This window comes from Mytilus galloprovincialis, chromosome 6, assembly GCF_965363235.1.
Source record: "Mytilus galloprovincialis chromosome 6, xbMytGall1.hap1.1, whole genome shotgun sequence".
Classification (NCBI taxonomy): domain Eukaryota; kingdom Metazoa; phylum Mollusca; class Bivalvia; order Mytilida; family Mytilidae; genus Mytilus; species Mytilus galloprovincialis.
In genome coordinates this window covers 46444186-46467015 of record NC_134843.1, presented here as the reverse complement: position 1 = coordinate 46467015, position 22830 = coordinate 46444186, and the positions used below count along the sequence as shown (strand labels likewise).

Below are 22830 nucleotides of genomic sequence, written 5' to 3'. Positions count from 1 at the left end.
TAAATACCGTATTCATGTTATTATTTTGATATTAGAAAGCACTTTTGAGATCCAGTTTTCTGATCAGAATCATCATGGGGTTTGTAACACAAGTGGTTTTCAATGCATTAAGTACCATCATTGTTTTGGTTTCTTTCCCCTCTCCGAAAAGAACCTTTCAGGTTGAAAATGTCTGACAACCAAAATATACATGACAAAATAGTGCAAAAAAGACAGCAAAGGTCAGCAAAAAATCGGAGATGTCTTTAGAATAAAAAATACAAATTTCCCAATTTCAATAAAAAATATGCATTTTTCCCAATAAAAAACGGTAGAGGTAGTTTTGAAAAAAGACAACAATATCACTGGGAGTTATTGCCCTTTATAGTCAATTTTTAACCATTTTTTGTAAATTAAAGTAATCTTGTACAAAAATCTTCTCCTCTGAAACTACTGGGCCAAATTAATCCAAACTTGGCCACAATCATCTTTGGGGTATCTAGTTTAAAAAAGGTGTGGCGTGACTTGGTCAACCAACCAAGATGGCCGCCACGGCTAAAAATAGAACATAGGGGTAAAATGCAGTTTTTGGCTTATAACTCAAAAACCAAAGCATTTTGAGGAAATCTGACATGGGGTAAAAATGTTTATCAGGTCAAGATCTATCTGCCCTGAAATTTTCAGATGAATCGGTCAATTGGTTGTTGGGTTGCTGCCCCTGAATTGGTAATTTTGAGGAAATTTTGCTGTTTTTGGTTATTATCTTGAATATTATTATAGATAGAGATAAACTGTAAACCGCAATAATGTTCATTAAAGTAAGATCTACAAATAAGTCAACATGACCAAAATGGTCAATTGACCCCTTCAGGAGTTATTGCCCTTATAGTCAATTTTACCAATTTTTCTAAAAAATTTTGAATTAAGTTGTATAAGCATTGGCACATCTCATTTCCATGGACAATATTTAGCCTCGCCCCACACTGTCACAGTCTAATGACTGAAACTTATCTTGGGTTACATGTAATTGTTTGTGATTAGATCAGTTTAGATGAACTGCTAAGGTTAGATGACAAGTGCAATCTTTTGTTATTATCTTAGAAATCATTATACTATCTAATATTATCTTATATCTAATACTACTATTAATTATGTCAGTAAATACAGGTGAGAGACACAGGCTCTTGAGAGCCTCTAGTTTAATATACAGTTCAAGGCAAGGCTTCCAAAACAATCATATATTCCGGACAATTGTATAATATCCGATAAAGTCCGGCTGGACAATGCATGAATTGGTCATCTACTTACATTTGTATTAGTTTTCTAGGCTTTCTTTAGAGACAGTCATTTTAACATAATTTGCGATCTTTTTGACCCAACCTTTTGCCTCTAACAGCCACACATTTTTGGTCATAAAAGTGACATAATGATTAATAAATTAATAATTCATATAGTTCAAATCCTCTTTTAACACTTTGTCTGTGTTGTCCTTATAGAGGATCCAAGTTGTTTAATTGATGGTCCACATTGTCTTCTTAGACGGTCCAAGTGGAATCGGTTTGACTTGGCTCCGGGCCGAGTTGTCCTGCATTTTCTACCTGTTCAGGTATTCCATGTACATCATGTACAAGAACTTTTTTGTACTGAAAAAATAATCATTTAAAGGATTCTCTGTTTTGTTTTCTCTGAAATGATTCAGGTGACAGGTATAATAATTTTAGTACCGGACACAGTACAAATAGATCAGTCTATCCAAAGATATTTTCTTATATTTCAGCAATTAAAAAGATTAAAATTATAAGAAATACGTTTATAAACATGATTTGATGAAGAAAAAAAATTGCTTTGCCAAGCGCAGCTGTATGCGACGGCAGAGGTCCAACCCTAAACCTGAACAGATAAAATTCAGCTGTCCGGCAATTAATTAGACTTGATTAAATAGAAAAGGTGTTATATTAGTAGTTGTTTTGATAGTACCTAATCATCATGTCACTTTTATCGTAACTTCCAATTAAATTATGTCAAAATGACCATCTCTTAAGAAAGCCTTGAAAAATTAAAGTATCCCATTGTAAAGCTAAATTGATAGATAACACCAGAGAGTTTTGAAAAAACTTTTGGTAATATCAGAAGCAATGTCGGAATGGAAACTTAAAATTTTCGGCGGGAATAAAAAAGTCAGATTTTTTGGTGTCAAATAATTTTTTGACCCGGTGGCTTTTTTTTTACCCAGTCGGGTCGAAGGGAAACAAACATGTTTTTAATTTTGGCCTAAGTATATACATGCATTGGTTCATGTATTGGATTAACATTTTTCACCAGTCACTCGTTTCATATGACTTTAACAAGCTCTCTTAGTCTACTTTTGTGACATGTTCTTCATTTACTAAAATATTTTTTACTGTAGGCAACCCAACAGTTGAAGGAGCTATTCAAAGATCCTGATATTATTCCAGGTTTATGCAAAGTTTTAGGGTTATCTCAAGTTCCTCAGGTTTGTATTTAAAAAGAAAAAAGTAGTACATTTGTAGTTAAAAGATTTATAATTCCTGAAGAATTTTAAAAGGACCACAGTGGCTGTTAACTTGTCAGGGATATTTCTGTTTTCTTTCAAGGGTGATATTTGAAATGAGTTTTTTTCCAAATCTCACTTAGAAGTGAATAACGAAGGCATAAAAATGGCTCTAAAAATGATAAACCTGATGTTCAGTAGTTTTTATACGACCGCAAAATTTGAAAAATTTTTCGTCGTATATTGCTATCACGTTGGCGTCGTCGTCTGCGTCGTCGTCGTCGTCCGAATACTTTTAGTTTTCGCACTCTAACTTTAGTAAAAGTGAATGGAAATCTATGAAATTTTGACACAAGGTTTATGACCACAAAAGAACGGTTGGGATTGATTTTGGGAGTTTTGGTTTCAACAGTTTAGGAATTAGGGGCCAAAAAAGGGCCCAAATAAGCATTATTCTTGGTTTACGCACAATAACTTTAGTTTAAGTATATAGAAATCAATGAAATTTAAACACAATGTTAATGACTACAAAAGGAAGGTTGGTATTGATTTTGGGAGTTTAGGTCCCAACAGTTTAGGAATTAGGGGCCAAAAAGGGACCCAAATAAGCATTTTTCTTGGTTTTCGCACCATAACGTTAGTATAAGTAAATAGAAATCTATGAAATTTAAACACAAGGTTTATGACCATAAAAGGAAGGTTGGTATTGATTTTGGGAGTTTTGGTCCCAACAGAATAAGGGGCCCAAAGGGTCCAAAATTAAACTTTGTTTGATTTCATCAAAATTGAATAATTGGGGTTCTTTGATATGCCGAATCTAACTGTCATGACTGTGTATGTAGATTCTTAACTTTTGGTCCCGTTTTCAAATTGGTCTACATTAAGGTCCAAAGGGTCCAAAATTAAACTTAGTTTGATTTTGACAAAAAATGAATCAGTTAGGTTCTTTGATATGCTGAATCTAAAAATGTACTTAGATTCTTGATTATTGGATCAGTTTTCAAGTTGGTCCAAATCGGGGTCCAAAATTAAACTTTGTTTGATTTCATCAAAAATTGAATAAATGGGGTTCTTTGATATACCAAATCTAACTGTGTATGTAGATTCTTCATTTTTGGTCCTGTTTTCAAATTGATCTACACTAAAGTCCAAAGGGTCCAAAATTAAACTTAGTCTGATTTTAACAAAAATTGAAATCTTGGGGTTCTTTGATATGCTGAATCCAAAAATGTACTTAGATTTTTTATTATGGGCCCAGTTTTCAAGTTGGTCCAAATCAGGATCTAAAATTATTATATTAAGTATTGTGCAATAGCAAGTCTTTTCAATTGCACAGTATTGCGCAATGGCAAGAAATATCTAATTGCACAATATTGTGAAATAGCAAATTTTTTTTTAATTAGAGTTATCTTTCTTTGTCCAGAATAGTAAGCAAGAAATATCTAATTGCAAAATATTGTGCAATAGCAAGATTTTTTAAAGCAATTGCTTTTATGCCGTCGCGTATGGCCATCTTTGTGACCCAGATCAGAGACTCCGCCCAGATCAAGCCATAGTATTTTGTTAAACAGGCTCCTGGTCAGTCATTCTTTAACACCTATGTATGTTTTCTAATGCAATACATAGCTTGAAACTTTAAAAAAAAGTTAGTGGATTTAAGAAGTTTCAGAATATGTTCTTGTAGATGTATTTTTGTATTTAAAGGGTCAACCGTTTGACTATCAAATAACATAGAAGTCCGAGTGAAAAAAAGTACATTTTTATAAATGCGATTCCGTTTTCCGCCGTTCGTACGATGTTTCAACAAAATATGGATTCATTTCAGTTGTTGATTTAGTATTGAAAATTTAACTGAATTATCTCCTAATAAATACGGTTTTTTATGTTTAATTTGTGTTTCTTTAAGAGGTCAGGTGCTCTTGTTCATTCATAAAATTATCGTTCATTCATACATTTATCGTAAAATCAAAATCACTACACAGGTTAATGCGTAGTGTCAAATTATTACCTGTAATCTAAAAATAGACAAACTTTATTTGCGCAAATAATTTAGCGGAACGAAACCCTTGTTGAAAACACATAACAATAAGTTCGTTTTCCTTTTCTGTCAAAACTCCGTAATATTTATCGATCACCTTACTAATGAAATGGACCCGTCCAAACGTAGTAGTTGCCAAGTCGGTCCAGATGAAGAGATATTTACAATTTGGAATTTTCTAGTTTATTAATACATAGATTGAAAAAAAGTACGTCTTTTTAAATATCATGATCAAAACTGGGTTTGCATAACAAATGTCAGATGAAACCATTATCCTCGTCTTTTCAGTGAACAAGTCTACTACGTTTGTTGACACTCGACGGTCCACCGTGTTAGCAATTTTATTTCACATGTTTTCGAAATATTGAAGATCATTTTTCGCAATGTTTCCTGAAAATTGATAAATATCAAAGCAACGTAGAGCTGTTTGTTCTTGTTCGTATAATAAAATTGAGAATGGAAATGGGGAATTTGTCAAAGAGACAACAACCCGACCATAGAAAAACATACAACAGCAGAATTAAGGTCACCAACAGGTCTTCAATGCAGCGAAAAATTCCCGCACCCGGAGGCGTCCTTCAGCTGGCCCCTATACAATATATATACTAGTTCAGTGATAACGATTTAATGTCATGTTTGTCTGTGATGACCCCCCTTTTCGGGATTGCATGAGAATTGTAGTTATCTCGTACCCACATGCACTTGTTTCTATCCATAGGAAGGTCGACTATCCATATAAAACTATTTATATGGATAATCGACCTTCCTATGGATAGAAACAAGTGCCTGTGCTCGTACTGCATCAGAAGGACACATATCAACTGAGCAATAATGTTTGGAACTTAGTTTTAAAAATGATGACAAAGTAACATTATGAAAATATTTTTATTAAGCTGAAATATACATTTATTCTTTACATGTTTATGTCTTGTAAGATATTTTATTTCTTTCCCGTTTTTTAACATTTGCGTCGGGAAAGTTGAAATGTTTTAACTTAATCATTTGTGTTAATGGTTAAATATAAATTAATAATGAAAATTGTTAAAATTAAATCAATAAAGGAAATTATTGCCAAGGAAGTTACAAACACTACCAGGGGATAATCCATGATGATTTCTTTTTGAGTTATATGTTTCAGCACATGTATATTTGACCCCAACTTTAGCCTGGTAAACGTGTTGTCTCCTTGTGAAATATAAAACATATTAAAAATGACTTTCTGCTGAAGTCTTTTATTTATATAAAGTTAAAACCTTCTTACTTTTAACTAGACAACACTCATGTCAGGTTTAATTCTTGTATATATGTGGATGAAAAATAAAAGTCCCCAAACATTAACATGGCAGCAATTGCTTTTACAGCCTTTAAGGCTTTGATTTTTAATTGGAGTTATCTTTCTTTGTCCAGAATCAACTTAAATCTTTGTTATATACAATATACAATGTATATTCACTTTTTACTACCAACTGATAAATTAAAATAATCTTTACCATTCAGTGATAACAAGCAGTTTTTTTACATCTTAATATTTTATGATGTATTTAAATGAGTAGTTATTGTTGCAAACTCCATTAGAAATTTTAATCGAGATTAGTTTTGGAATAAGGGAAAGGGGGATGTGATTAAAAAAATTGGGTTCAATTTTTCTCATTTGAAATTTCATAAATAAAAAAGAAAATTTCTTCAAACATTTTTTTGAGAGGATTAATATTCAACAGCATAGTGAATTGCTCTAAGAGAAAACAAAAATTTTAAGTTCATTAGAACACATTCATTCTGTGTCAGAAACCTATGCTGTGTCAACTATTTAATCACAATCCAAATTTAGAGCTGAATCCAGCTTGAATGTTGTGTCCATACTTGCCCCAACCAATCAGGGTTCAACCTCTGCGGTCGTATAAAGCTACGCCCTGCGGAGCATCTGGTTCATTATTGATGTGGTTCATAATAAAATTGAGAATGGAAATGGGGAATGTGCCAAAGAGACAACAACCCGACCATAGAAAAAAAAACAACAGCAGAAGGTCATCAACAGGTCTTCAATGTAGCGAGAAATTCCCGCACTCTGAGGTGTCCTTCAGCTGGCCCCTAAACAAATATATACTAGTTCAGTGATAATGAACGCCATACTAATTTCCAAATTGTTCACAAGAAACTAAAATTAAAATAATACAAGACTAACAAAGGCCAGAGGCTCCTGACTTGGGACAGGCGCACAAATGCGGCGGGTTAAACATGTTTGTGAGATCTCAACCCTCCCCCTATACCTCTAGTCAATGTAGAAAAGTAAACGCATAACAATACGCACATTAAAATTCAGTTCAAGAGAGTCTGATGTCAGAAGATGTAACCAAAGAAAATAAACAAAATGACAATAATACATAAATAATAACAGACTGCTAGCAGTTAACTGACATGCCAGCTCCAGACTTCAATTAAACTGACTGAAAGATTATGATTTCATCATATGAACATCAGGCACAATCCTTCCCGTTAGGTGTTCAGTATCATACCATCATAACATATATGAGAAGAACATAACCCGTGTCATGCCAACAACTGGTTTTTGAATAAATTTGTTTAGTTCCAATACAAAGACCCTATAAGTGAATCAATATTAACGCCAAAATATGCAATCTTTAATGACCTGACAACAGTATCGTAACTATATCCCTTCTTAGTTTTAGTTTAAACATATTTTATTGTTCAAAATGACAAAAGGATCAGACACAAGTTTTACAACTTAGTAACGTCTTCTCCAAAACCCCTTCTTAATAAGTCTATTCAAAGGTTTTGTTAGTTTTGAGGTGAATACTGACACCTTTGTGCTTTATAAAGAATATTTTCGTAAAAAATTGGATGTGAAATACCTGAACGTATAAGAAGTCTGCATGTTGAGCTATATTTACGAATGATGTCCTTATACCGATGATGAAATTTAGTAAATGTTTTGACTAGTTTGTGATATCGAAAACCCTGGTGTAATAATTTTTTCAGTAATACATAAATTTCTCTCGTTAAAATCTAAAACATTGTTACATACACAAGCGAATCGTACAAGTTGAGATATATAAACACCGTAAGATGGTGACAAGGGAACGTCACCATCTAAAAAAGGATAATTAACGATAGGAAATGAAAAATCATCTCTTTTATCATAAATTTTAGTATTTAGCTTTCCGTTAGTGATATACATGTAGATATCAAGATCGAGTATTTCTCGTTTCTTGTTTTTTATACGACAAATTTGGGCCAGGTGAGCTTTTCCAATCACTTGACGTCCGTCGTCCGTCGTCTGTCGTTGTCCGTCGTCGTTAACTTTTACAAAAATCTTCTCCTCTAAAACTACTGGGCCAAATTAATCCAAACTTGGCCACAATCATCATTAGGGTATCTAGTTTAAAAAATGTGTCCGGCGACCCGTCCAACCAACCAAGATGGGCGCCATGGCTAAAAATAGCACAATGGGGTAAAATGCAGTTTTTGGCTTATAACTCAAAAACCAAAGCATTTAGAGCAAATCTGATATGGGGTAATATTGTTCATCAGGTCAAGATCTATCTGCCCTGAAATTTTCAGATGAATCGGACAACCCTTTGTTGGGTTGCTGCCCCTGAATTGGTAATTTTATGGAAATTTTACTGTTTTTGGTTATCTTGAATATTATTATAGATAGAGATAAACTGTAAACAGCAAAAATGTTCAGCAAAGTAAGATTTACAAATAAGTCAACATGATCGAAATGGTCAGTTGACCCCTTTAGGAGTTATTGCCCTTTATAGTCAATTTTAACCATTTTTCTTAAATCTTAGTAATCTTTTACAAAAATCTTCTCCTCTGAAACTACTGGGCCAAATTAAACAAAACTTGTCCACAATCATCATTGGGGTATTTAGTTTGAAAGATGTGTCCAATAAACCGGCCATTTGACCAAGATGGCCACCAGAGCTAAAAATAGAACATAGGGATAAAATGCAGTTTTTGGCTTACAACTCAAATACCAAAGCATTTAGAACAAATCTGAAGAAGGGTATAATTGTTGATTAGGTCAAGATCTATCTGGCCGTAAATTTTCAGATGAATCGGACAACCTGTTGTTGGGTTACTGCCCCTAAATTGGTAATTTTAAGGAAATTTTGCTGTTTGTATACGACCGCAAAGATTTTAATTTTTTGGTTGTATATTGCTATCACGTTGGCATCGTCATCGTCGTCATCGTCGTCGTCATCGTCATGTCTGAATACTTTTAGTTTTCGCACTCTAACTTTAGTAAAAGTGAATAGAAATCAATGAAATTTTAACACAAGGTTTATGACACAAAAGGAAGGTTGGGATTGATTTTGTGAGTTTTTGTCCCAATATTTTAGGAAAAATACCCCAATGATGATTGTGGACAAGTTTGGTTTTATTTGACCCAGTAGTTTCAGAGGAGAAGATTTTTGTAAAAGATTACTAAGATTTACGAAAAATGGTTAAAATTGACTATAAAGGGCAATAACTCCTAAAGGGGTCAACTGACAGTTTCGGTCCCAATATTTTAGGAATTAGGGGCCAAAAAGGGCCCAAATAAGCATTTTCTTGGTTTTCGCACTATAACTTTAGTTTAAGTGAATAGAAATCTATGAAATTTTGACACAAGGTTTATGACCACAAAAGGACGGTTGGGATTGATTTTGGGAGTTTTGGTTCCAAATGTTTAGGAATTAAGGGCCAAAAAAGGGCCCAAATAAGCATTATTCTTGGTTTTCGCACAATAACTTTAGTATAAGTAAATAGAAATCAATGAAATTTAAACACAAGGTTTATGACCACAAAAGGAAGGTTGGGATTGATTTTTGGAGTTGAGGTCACAACAGTTTATGAATTAGGGGCCAAAAAGGGGCCCAAATAAGCATTATTTTTGGTTTTTGCACCATAACTTTAGTATAAGTAAATAGAAATCTATGAAATTTATACACAAGGTTTATGACCATAAAAGGAAGGTTGGGTTTGATTTTGGGAGTTTTGTTCCCAACAGTTTGATATGCCGAATCTAACTATGTATGTATATTCTTAATTTTTGGTCCTGTTTTCAAATTGGTCTACATTAAGGTCCAAAGGGTCCAAAATTAAACGTAGTTTGATTTTAACAAAAATTGAATCTTTGGGGTTCTTTGATATGCTGAATTTAAAAATGTACTTAGATTTTTAATTATTGGCCTAGTTTTCAAGTTGGTCCAAATGGGGGTCCAAAATTAAACTTTGTTTGATTTCATCAAAAATTGAATAAATGGGTTCTTTGATATGCCAAATCTAACTGTGTATGTAGATTCTTAATTTTTGGTCCAGTTTTTAAATTGGTCTACATTAAGGTCCAAAGGGTCCAAAATTAAACTAAGTTTGATTTTAACAAAAATTAAATTCTTGGGCTTATTTGATATGCTTTATCTAAACATGTACTTTGATTTTTGATTATGGGCCCAGTTTTCAAGTTGGTCCAAATCAGGATTCCATATCAAGTATTGTGCAATAGCAAGAAATTTTCAATTGCACAGTATTGCACAATAGCAAGAAATATCTAATTGCACAATATTGTGCAATAGCAATTAATTTTCAATTGGAGTTATCTTTCTTTGTATAGAATAGTAGTTGATAATATATGTTGGAAATTTGCCAGACATGACTATGATGTCATTTTCTATTTTTATTTGCCAATAACTTTATGTAAATAACTTCATTGGAAATTTGCCAATATAAAATGTTGCTGATGAAGTTTTTAGCTCACCTGGCCCGAAGGGCCAAGTGAGCTTTTCCCATCACTTTGCGTCCGGCGTCCGTCGTCCGTCGTCATCGTCCGTCGTCGTTAACTTTTACAAAAATCTTCTCCTCTGAAACGACTTGGCCAAATTAAACCAAACTTGGCCACAATCATCATTGGGGTATCTAGTTTAAAAAATGTGTGGCGTGACCCGGCCAATCAACCAAGATGGCCGCCATGGCTAAAAATAGAACATAGGGGTAAAATGCAGTTTTTGGCTTATAACTCAAAAACCAAAGCATTTAGAGCAAATCTGACAGGGGTAATATTGTTTATCAGGTCAAGATCTATCTGCCCTGAAATTTTCAGATGAATCAGACAACCCGTTGTTGGGTTGCTGCCCCTGAATTGATAATTTTAAGGAAATTTTGCTGTTTTTGGTTGTTATCTTGAATATTATTATAGATAGAGATAAACTGTAAACAGCAATAATGTTCAGCAAAGTAAGATTTACAAATAAGTTAACGTGACCGAAATTGTCAGTTAAGGAGTTATTGTCCTTTTTAGTCCATTTTTAACCATTTTTCGTAAATCTTAGTTATCCTTTACAAAAATCTTCTCCTCTGAAACTACTCGAACAAATTAATCCAAACTTGGCCACAATCATCATTGGGGTATCTAGTTTAAAAAATGTGTGGCGTGACCCGGCCAACCAACCAAGATGGCTGCCATGGCTAAAAATAGAACATAGGGGTAAAATGCAATTTTTGGCTTATTATAACTCAAGTTGGTCCAAATCGGGGTCCAAAATTAAACTTTGTCTGATTTCATCAAAAATTGAATAATTGGGGTTCTTTGATATGCCAAATTTAACTGTGTATGTAGATTCTTAATTTTTGGTCCCGTTATCAAATTGGTCTACATTAAAGTCCAAAGGGTCCAAAATTAAACTAAGTTTGATTTTAACAAAAATTGAATTCTTGGGCTTTTTTGATATGCTGAATCTAAACATGTACTTTGATTTTTGATTATGGGCCCAGTTTTCAAGTTGGTTCAAATCAGGATCCAAAATTATTATATTAAGTTTTGTGCAATAGCAAGAAATTTTCAATTGCACAGTATTCACCAATAGCAAGAAATCTTCAATTGCACAGTATTGTGCAATAGCAAGAAATTTTCAATTGCAGAGTATTGCGCAATAGCAAGAAATCTTCAAATGCACAGTATTGTGCAATAGTAAATATTTTCAATTACTCAGTATTGCGCAATAGCAAGAAATATCTAATTGCAATTTCAATTGGAGTTATCTTTCTTTGTCCAGAATAGTAGTTGAATCAACTTAAATCTTTGTTTTATACAATACAGATATATAATTAATATTTCAATTGGAGTTATCTTTCTTTGTCCAGAATAGTAGTTGAATCAACTTAAATCATTGTTTTATACAATATACAATGTATATTCACTTTTTCTACCAACTGATAAATTAAAACAATCTTTACCATTCAGTGATAACAAGCACTTTATTTTACATTTTAATATTTTATGATAGATTTAAATGAGTAGTTATTGTTGCAAACTCCATTAGAAATTTGAATTGAGATCAGTTTTGGAAAAAGGGAAAGGGGGATGTGAAAACAAATGGGGGTGGGGGGTTAAATTTTTCTCATTTCAGATTTCATAAATAAAAAGAAAATTTCTTCAAACATTTTTTTGAGAGGATTAATATTCAACAGCATAGTGAATTGCTCAAAGGCAAAAAAAATATTTTAAGTTCATTAGACCACATTCATTCTGTGTCAGAAACCTATGCTGTGTCAACTATTTAATCACAATCCAAATTTAGAGCTGAATCCAGCTTGAATGTTGTGTCCATACTTGCCCCAACCGTTGAGGGCTCAACCTCTGCGGTCGTATAAAGCTGTGCCCTGCGGAGCATCTGGTTATAATAATTTAGGTAATGAATATAAATGACCAACCCTTTTGTGGAAAGTATCTTGTGATTTCTGTAAAATTAACTGTTCCAACTGGAAGTACAATCCTGTAAACACTGCAAATTTTTCGGACATGATCAATAGTCAGTGATCTATCTTTTCTGTGATCTTTATCCTTAATTTTGTGGCAATTTATCAAATCTGGTATGCCACAGACTTTCCTCCTGCATCTTTTGTAGTTTTGGTCCAGAAAAAATTCAAAATGTGAGAGGCAAATTGGAATGGAATGCTGCTTGTCTGGTAGTAGCCCACATTCAGTAAAAACAGTGTTTACAAGGTCAACAGAACAAGTAACTTCTTGTTCTTTGGTGGAAAATTGACATGACATAATCAATTATTAATCAAATAAAAAAATATATAAATCTTATGAAGCTAAGCAACACCACCTATGATTTTTTTTGATAGCAGACTCCATCATATCTAATGTAAACAAACTAGAGAACTCTTTCAGGGGAAACAACTCATAGGGACATGCTATTTCTATGAATTTGGTTTTAAACCAAAATGTTTATTTTGATTATTTCATGTTCTCCTGAATTGTATATTTATGAAAGAAGATTAAATCTTTAAAAAATATGATAAGTTTGATGACATATCTTTGATTAACAGTCGGTTGTTATAAATTATAGCGTCTTATGGGATCAAGTAACGCCTCTTCTCTTCAAAATTTCAATAGAAATAGCTTGTATACTTACTTTTTAACAGAAACTATGAGGCTGTTGATGATTTAAAATATTGTTGGAAAAGTATTCAAAACATAACTCATTTTTTATTAAACAAAAATTAATCCAAAAGAACAAAAAGAGCAAAAAAAAGTTGTTTTTTTATGAAAAATTACACATCTTTGTTTCCATAGTTACATCCCTAGCAACCAACTTCCCAAACATATTAGAAGTGTTTTTGATCAAAGAAGATGTGAATTTTAATAAGATATATAGTTTTAGGTGATACTTGGATGCGATATATATTATTTTTGCAATTTCGATTTGGCTAACTCCTAGGGTTGGTTTCTACCTGAAACCATCTTTTTTTGTCAGCCTATATTACCAAATAATAATTAGGGCCCCGCCGACGGCGGGTCGCCCTATAGTGATCAGTCTGTCCGTCCGTCCGTCCGTCTGTCCGTCCGTCCGTCTGCCCGTCCGTCCGTCCGTCCGTCCGTAACACTTTCGTGTCCGCTCCATATCTACAGAACCGTTATGATTTCATACTTAATACTTAACATGATTATTAACCAACACCAGAGGGTGTGTCATGTTGTATGTACAACTTCCTAGGTCAAAGGTCAAGGTCAAAAACTTTGGTTTCAGTTGACAACCCCGTGTCCTGTGGTGAAGATCGTGTCCGCTCCATATCTAGATAACCATTATGATTTCAAAGTTTATACTTGACATCCATTTTAACAACCACCAGAGGGTGTGTCATGATGTATGTACAACTTCCTAGGTCAAAGGTCAAGGTCAAAAACTTTGGTTTCGAGTTGACAATCCTGTGTCCTGTGGTGAAGATCGTGTCCGCTCCATATCTAGATAATCGTTATGATTTCAAAGTATATACTTGTCATACATTTTAACCACCACCAGAGGGCGTGTCATGATGTATGTACAACTTCCTAGGTCAAAGGTCAACGTCAAAAAAACTTTGGTTTCAGTTGACAACCCTGTGTCCTGTGGTGAAGATTGTGTCCGCTCTATATCTTGAGAACCGTTATGATTTCAAATATTATACTTGACATCCATTTTAACCAACACCAGAGGGTGTGTCATGATGTATGTACCACTTCCTAGGTCAAAGGTCTGTCTGTCTGTTGGTCTGTCCATCGCTAACAAATTTGATCCACATTATATTTTGAGAGGACAGCTGTTATTATTTCATACTTTATACCTGACAAACATTTTCAACTTAACATATATATTAACCAACACAAGAGAATGTGTCATAATGTATGCATCCTAGGTCTAAGATCAGTCTGTCGGTCTGTCCATCCGTTCGTTGTTCTTAACAAATTGTGTCCGCTCTACCTCTCGAGAACCATTAATATTTCATACTTTATACTTGGTGGGTCATAATATATTGAAGGCATAATTCTAAAAATATGTGACAAATATCAATTGGGCAGCACCTTTAAACATATTGTTCAAACATCAATCCATATATCCAGAAGTCACCTTAGAGTAGTAAACAATGAGTTCACATCATGCAGTCATATCACTATTATACTATGAAAGTAAGATGAGAATATTTATCAGTTTTAACTTAAAATCTTAGATCAAAATCACACATGAGACTATGTAATAACTTCAAATAATGCTTCATATCAGATTATCCATACAACTTATTTACCCCACGTTATTGACAGCGGGGCCCACAGAGATGGCTCCCATCTCAATGATATCTAGTTATTTCACTTTTCTATTTAATTACCAATCAAATGTTATATTTTAATGAAAACATGTTAAAACTGACAGTAGAATTGAAAAAAATGCAGTAGAATAGCTTGAACTTTGCCAAGTTTAGGCATCAAAATGTGCAATTCTGAGCCCAAATACAAGGGGGGGTCGTTTCCATAGCAACGGGGATCAAAACAAATTTTTTGTTGTAATTTTTTTGATTAATCTAACATATGCTATCATCACACAAAATTTCAAGAAATTCTGTGACTATGCGTGCCACAATTTGGTTGGTGGTTACAGAGAATTGGGGCCCAAATAAGCACTTTTCACAAGGTTTATGACCATAAAAGGAAGGTTGGGATTGATTTTGGGAGTTTTGGTCCCAACAGTTTAGGAATAAGGGGCCCAAAGGGTCCAAAATTAAACTTTGTTTGATTTCATCCAATATTGAATAATTGGGGTTCTTTGATATGTCGAATCTAACTGTGTAGGTAGATTCTTAATTTTTGGTTCCATTTTCAAATTGATATTTAAGGTCCAAAGGGTCCAAAATTAAACTAAGTTTGATTTTAACAAAAATTGAATCCTTGGGGTTCTTTGATATGCTGAATCTAAAAATGGACTTAGATTTTTGATTATTGGCCCAGTTTTCAAGTTGGTCCAAATCAGGGTCCAAAATTAAACTTTGTTTGATTTCAACAAAAAATGAATTCTTGGGGTTCTTTGATATGCTGAATCTAAACATGTACTTAGATTTTTTATTATGGGCCCAGTTTTCAAGTTGGTCCAAATTGTGGTCCAAATTAAACTTTGTTTGATTTCAACAAAAATTGAATCCTTGGGGTTCTTTAATATGCTGAATCTAAACATGTACTTAGATTTTTGATTATAGGCCCAGTTTTCAAGTTGGTCCAAATTGGGGTCCAAAATTAAACTTTGTTTGATTTCAACAAAAATTGTATATATGGGGTTCTTTAATATATGCTTAATCTAACCATGTATTTAGATCTTTGATGTTTGAGCTCGGTTATCAAATTGGTCCACATTGAGGTCTAAAGGGTCCAAAATTGAACTTTATTTGATTTCATCAAAAATTGAATTCTTGGGGTTCTTTGATATGCTGAATCTAACCATGTATTTTGATTTTGAATATTTGACCTTAATAGGTAATGTCCAATTTAAATTTTAAAGTTTTTAAGTTTAAGTTCTTAGACCACATTCATTATGTATCAGAAACCTGTGTTGTGTCAACTATTTAATCACAATCCAAATTCAGAGCTTTTTCAAGCTTGAATGTTGTGTCCATACTTGCCCTGTAAATTCAGGGTTCGATCTCTGCAGTCGTATAAAGCTGTGCCCTGCGGAACATCTGGTTATTAATAATATTGTTGAAAATGATTTATTTTTTGTTATATGCCAATGACTTGGTCCTTTTGTCAAGTAGTCCAGAAGGACTACAATGTAGTCTTGACACTCTAGCTCAGTTCTGTACAGATTGGAAGTAAATTCTACAAAATCAAAAGTCTTAATATTTAATTCTAAAGGCAAATCATTTCAAAACTTTTTTACTATCAACAAAAATTATATTGAGACAGTTGATAAATATTGTTACCTTGGGATAACGTTAAAATGTAATGGTAAATTTAAACTTGCCTCCAATTTATTGATGGAAAAGGCTAGAAAAGCTCTATTCAAAATAAAGAAATCTCTTAGTCTTAACAATTCATGTAGACTTTTAAAACTTTTGATACAATGATACTTCCAATTTTTGTTTCGCTTGACGGAGTCAAAAAGCAAGACCTAGGTATGCTGTTTCCGGCGTCGGCGACAGCGGCGTCAACAATATATTAGTTTGTGATTAGGTCTAGTTTATGGTGAACTACTAGTGGTAAGTCAAAGATATTTGGTATGCAGTTGTATAAGTATCGGCACATCTCATTACCATGAAGATTATTTGACCCCGCCCCCTCAGTTATGGTCTATTGACTTTGAAACTTTTGTGCTTAGTTTTCATGTATAAGTTTGTGATTAGGTTAGTTTATTGGGAACCACTAGTGGTAAAGTAATGATAATTGGTATGCAGTTGTATAGAATCAGCACATCTCATTACCATGGAGATTATTTGGCCCTTCCCCTCATTCATGGTCTATTGACTGAAATTTTTGCTTAGTTTTAATGTATTAGTATGTGATTAGGTCAGTTTATGGGGAACCACTAGTCGTAGGTTAATGATAATTGGTATGCAGTTGTATAAGCATTGGCAAACCTCATTTCCATGGAGATTATTTGGCCCCGCTCCCTCAGTCATGGTCTATTGACTTTGAAACTTTTGCTTAGTTTTCATGTATTAGTTTGTGATTATGTCAGTTTATGGGGAACCAGTAGTTGTAGGTCAATGATACTTGGTATGCAGTTGTATTAACATTGGCTTATCTCATTACCATGGAATTTTTTTTACCCTCCCCCTCAGTTATGGTTTATTGACTTGAAATTTTGCTTAGTTTACATGTATTAGTTTGTGTTTAGGTTTGTTTAAAGGGAACTACATGTACTTATGATAAGTCAATAGTATTTGGTATGCAGTTGTATTAGCATTGACACATCTAATTCCAATTGAGATTGTTTAGCCATGTACCTTCAGTCATAGTTCATTGACTTTGAATATTTGCTAAACTTACATGTAAAAAGTGTTGCTATTTTTTATTTCAACATTTGCCTTATCGAAATTACAAAAAAGCAAGACATATCTCTGTGACAATAATTTATATTATATGGAAGTGAAGTTTGGGGTATTGAATCAATTAAAAAAAATACTGAGAATGAACCATATGAAAATTTTCATATAAATTTATGAAAGAAATTCTTGGGGTTCACTGTAAAACTTCCAACCATGCATGTCGCTGTGAGCTTGGTAGACTCCCCCTAAAAGCTCAAATTCTCTCTTATAATAATTTATAAGATAACTATATTTAGTATGTGCGTACCTTGCAAGGTCCTCATGTCCATCAGACAGTTTTCACTTGACCTAGACCTCATTTCATGGATCATTGAACAAGGTTAAGTTTTGGTGGTCAAGTCCATATCTCAGATACTATAAGCAATAGGTCTAGTATATTCGGTGTATGGAAGGACTGTAAGGTGTACATGTCCAACTGGCAGGTGTCATCTGACCTTGACCTCATTTTCATGGTTAGTGGTCAAAGTTAAGTTTTTGAGTTTTGGTACTTTTTGTCGAGCGTTCGACTTTAGTCGAAAAAGCAAGACTAAGCGATCCTACATTCCGTAGTCGTTGGTGTCGTCGTCGTTGGTGGCTTCCACAAATATTCACTCTGTGGTTAAAGTTTTTGAAATTTTAATAACTTTCTTAAACTATACTGGATTTCTACCAAACTTGGACAGAAGCTTGTTTATGATCATAAGATAGTATCCAGATGTAAATTTTGTAAAAATAAAATTCCATTTTTTTCGTATTTTACTTATAAATGGACTTAGTTTTTTCTGCGGGGAAACATTACATTCACTCTGTGGTTAAAGTTTTTAAAGTTTTAATAACTTTCTTAAACTATCCTTGGTTTGTACCAAACTTGGACAGAAGCTTGTTTATGATCATAAGATAGTATCCAGAAGTAAATTTTGAAAAAAATTAATCCATTTTTTCCCTATTTTACTTTGAAATGGACTTAGTTTTTCTGCGGGGAAACATTACATTCACTCTGTGGTTAAAGTTTTAAAAATTTTAATAACTTTCTTAAACTATCCTGGGTTTGTACCAAACTTGGACAGAAGCTTATTTATGATCATAAGATAGTATCCAGAAGTAAATTTTGTAAAAAGATAACTCCATTTTTTTCTGTATTTTACTTTTAAATGGACTTAGATTTTCTTCCAGTTAACATTACATACAGTCTGCAGTTAAAGTTTTCAAAACATTTATTAGATTCATTAACTATCCTAAATTTTTACCAATCTTGGACAGAAGCTTCTTACAATCATAAGATAGTATCAAGAGGAATATTTTTATTGATTTTTTTCCTCAGTTTTGTTGAGCCTGCGATTTACAGCAAAAGTAGGCGAGACACTGGGTTCCGCGGAACCCTTACAAATTTTTCTAATACTATATTCAATAGGTCAACTATATTTGGTGTATGGAAATATTTTATGATCTATATGTCAGTTGCGCAGGTTTTATTTGACCTTGACCTCATTTTCACAGTTCATTGCTCAGTGTAAAGTTTTTGTGTTTTGGTCTGTTTTTCTTAAACTATAAGCAACAGGTCAACAATATTTGTTGGAAGAATTGTTAGCTATACATGCCTGGCATGGTTCATCTGACCTTGATCTCATCTTCATGGTTCATTGGTCAATGTTTAGTTTTCTTGGTTAATGTTAAGTTTATGTGACAGTTGTAATGAAACTTTATATTTAGGACTATCAACATAATATCAATGATTAGTAAAGAAGGCGACATTTCAGAGTGTGCACTCTTGTTTAATTTTAAAGTTTCATATGACTTTAAAAGTACTTTATATTCAGGTCAGACAGTATGCTGCAGTATTGATACGAAGAAAAATACAGAAATCAAGACATTGGCATGCACAGTCAGTGGAAATCCAACAGAAGTAAGTTAATTATTTCATTAACAAAAAAGAATAGTTATGCTCACCATATTTCAATATAAATAACAGAAAATATGGTGTATACATCAAGAAGACATCAACCTAAATTAGCTTTTTCTTTTCTTGAACTGATCAGATCCATATCTAACTTGTCACAGATTTGGTGCTGCTTGGGAGTCATGAATAATTGCTGTGAAAATCAGAGACCATTAGTTTTTGTCAAGCAGCTCCACATAGGGATAGTGATCTGGTAGCAGCAGCTGTGTTAGCTAACTTCTTAAAAGCTTTATATTTTAGAAGCAAGGAGACCTGAATGCTTCATACTTTGTATATAGATCTATGCCTTATGTTACGAAGTTTCCGTCTGTCCATTGTCCTTGACCTCATTTTTATTGATCAGTGACTACTTGAAAAAAAAGTTTGTAATGTTAATTTCTTTCTTATTATGAGTAATAGGATATCTATATTTACTATGTGTGTACCTTGCATGGTCCTCATGCCTGTCAGACTGTTTTCATTTGACCTCGACCTAAATTCATGGATCAGTAAACAAGGTTAAGTTTTGGTGGTCAAGTCCATATATCAGATACATATATGTACTATTTACAGTAGGTCTACTATATTTGGTATATGTAATGATTGTAAGGTGTACATGTCCAACTGGTAGGTGTCATCTGACCTTTCATTGTTCAGTGGTCAAAGTTAAGTTTTTGAATTTGAGTTTTCTAATACTATATACAATTGGTCAACTATATTTGGTGTATGGAAACAATTATACTTGACCTCGTTTTCATGGTTACCAAAGCTTCCCAAATTTTAATATGTTGTTACTGATGACAAAATGGAGGTTAAGTTCAATAATGACGATTTTGACTTTTACCGTTCAGGAGTTATGGTTCTTGAAAGATTGAAAAATGGTGTTTCCAGTCGTGTCCGTGCATTTTCTCATGAACCATTCAACCAAAGCTTTTGAAATTTTTATATGTTGATACTGATGACAAAATAGAGGTCAAGTTCAATAATGACGATTTTGACTTTTACCGTTCAGGAGTTATGGTTCTTGAAAGATCGTAAAATGGCGTTTCCATTCACTTTATTGCATTTACTCATGAACCATTCAATCTAAGCTTTTCAAATTTTAATATGTTGATACTGATGACAAAATGGAGGTCAAATTTGATATTGACGATTTTCACTTTCACCATTCATCAGTAATGGTTCTTGTGATATTGCCAGGACACAAATAAATGTTAATAAATCCGGTTTGCTGTCGTTGTGACAGCCTTTTGTTAAATTTTAATATGTTGTTACTGACAATAAAATGGAGGTTTAGTTTAATAATGACGATTCTGACTTTTACCATTCAGGAGTTATGGATGTTGAAAGATTAAAAATGGTGTTTAGTGGTGTCTGTGCATTTACTCATAAACTGTTTAACCAAAGCTTTACAAATTTTAATATGTTGTTACTGATTACAAAATGGAGGTCCCCTTTGTACTCATGTTTCCTATGATACATATGATCTTTCTAATTTTAATGCCAAATTAGTTTTTACCCCATTTTCACAGTCCACTAAACATAGAAAATGATAGTGCGAATGAGGCATCCGTGTACTAGGGACTGTAAAAAATCAATATCCAGTACTTTTCTCTAGAGAAAATTTGAAATAAACAAAATACAAAGATTATGTGGCTGTTTTGTGTGTCGTTTCTTAATTTTTTTCCACTTCCGAAGTGTGTAACCCTGTCTGATTTAAAGATGATTGTCACCTGCAAAATCGTAACTTTTGCTTTCAAATAATAAAGAACATACACCAATAAGAATAGTCAGAAGAATTTGCAGAAAACTAAGTATTTTCGTAGCAGATATAAGAAAAGTCGCAATACTTTGGTTTCTGAACACCATTTTTAGATGGTATAATCTGCTTTGTTGTAATTGTAAACAATATGCAAATATGAACTCTTGGGAGATGTTCAAACAGGTAAATCAGTGATTATTCATATTCTAGTTTCGTTCTTCGTAAGTAAGAAAATGGCTTTATCGTCAGGCCTCTACAATAACTTTTTAGCTCACTTGGCGTCCGTCGTCGTCCGTCCGTCGTCGTCGTTGTCTTAAAACTATTTCAGATCTTCTCCTCTAAAACTACTGAACCAATTCAAACCAAACTTCATCTGATTGATTCCTAGGGTATCTAGAATATAGTTTGTGTTTTAATTCCCATTTCATCAAAAAACGTGGCCGCCATGGCTAAAAATAGAACATAGGGGTAAAATGCAGTTTTTAGCTTATAACTCAAAAACCAAAGCATTTGGAGCAAATCTGACATGGGGGTAAAATTGTTTATCAGGTCAAGATCTATCTACCCTGAAATGTTCAGATGAATTGGACAATCCGTTGTTAGGTTGCTGCCCCTGAATTGGTAATGGTAAGGAAATTTTGCTGTTTTTGGTTATAATCATGAATATTATTATAGATAAAATTAAACTGTAAACAGCAAAAATGTTCAGCAAAGTAAGATTTACAAATAAGTCAACATGACCGAAATGGTCAGTTGACCCCTTTAGGGGTTATGGCCCTTTATAGTCAATTTTTAACCATTTTCCTTAAATCTTAGTTATCTTTTACAAAAATCTCCTCCTCTGAAACTACTGGGCCAAATTGAACCAAACTTGGCAACAATCATCATTGGGGTATCTAGTTTAAAAATAGTGTCCGGTGACCCAGCCAACTAACCAAGATGGCCACCATGGCTAAAAATAGAACATAGGGGTAAAATGCAGTTATTGGCTTATAACTCAAAAACCAAAGCATTTAGAGCAAATCTGACACGAGGTTAAATGGTTTATCAGGTCAAGATCTATCTGCCCTGAAATTTTCAGATGAATCAGACATTCCGATTGTTAGGTTTCTGCCTCTGAATTGGTTATTTTAAGGAAATTTTGCTGTTTTTGGTTATTATCATGAATATTATCATAGATAGAGATAAACTGTAAACAGCAATACTGTTTAGCAAAGTAAGATTTACAAATAAGTCAACATGACCGAAATGGTCAATTGACCCCCTAAGGAGTTATTGTCCTTTATAGTCAATTTTTAACAATTTTCATAAAATTTGTAAATTTTTATTAACATTTTCCACTGAAACTACTGGGCCAAGTTCATTATAGATAGAGATTTTTACAAAAATCTTCTCCTCTGAAACTTTTGTCAAGATCTATCTGCCCTGAAATGTTCAGATGAATTGGACAATCCGTTGTTAGGTTGCTGCCCCTGAATTGGTAATTTTAAGGAAATTTTGCTGTTTTTGGTTATAATCATGAATATTATTATAGATAGAATTAAACTGTAAACAGCAAAAATGTTCAGCAAAGTAAGATTTACAAATAAGTGAACATGACCGAAATGGTCAGTTGACCGCTTGGCAAACTACTTGGCAAACTTGGCCACAATCATCCTTGGGGTATCTAGTTTAAAAAATGTGTCCGATGACCTGGCCATCAAACCAAGATGGCCACCATGACTGAAAATAGAACACGGGGTAAAATGCAGTTTTTGGCTTAT

At 33.4% G+C, this 22830-nt stretch overlaps 1 protein-coding gene across 7 annotated transcripts in view; it reads left to right on the top strand.

The window, feature by feature from the left end:
- LOC143079718 (importin-4-like) overlaps positions 1 to 22830 on the top strand; it is a 343997-nt gene that overhangs the window by 18501 nt on the left and 302666 nt on the right. For 5 of the 7 annotated variants that reach the window (XM_076255254.1, XM_076255255.1, XM_076255256.1 and 2 more), the window contains exons 2-3: positions 2387 to 2473; positions 19187 to 19272. In XM_076255254.1, the coding sequence (XP_076111369.1) occupies positions 2387 to 2473; positions 19187 to 19272 (173 nt within the window). The remainder of the gene's footprint in view (positions 1 to 2386; positions 2474 to 19186; positions 19273 to 22830) is intronic. The other 2 variants (XM_076255258.1, XM_076255257.1) reach the window with 1 other exon arrangement.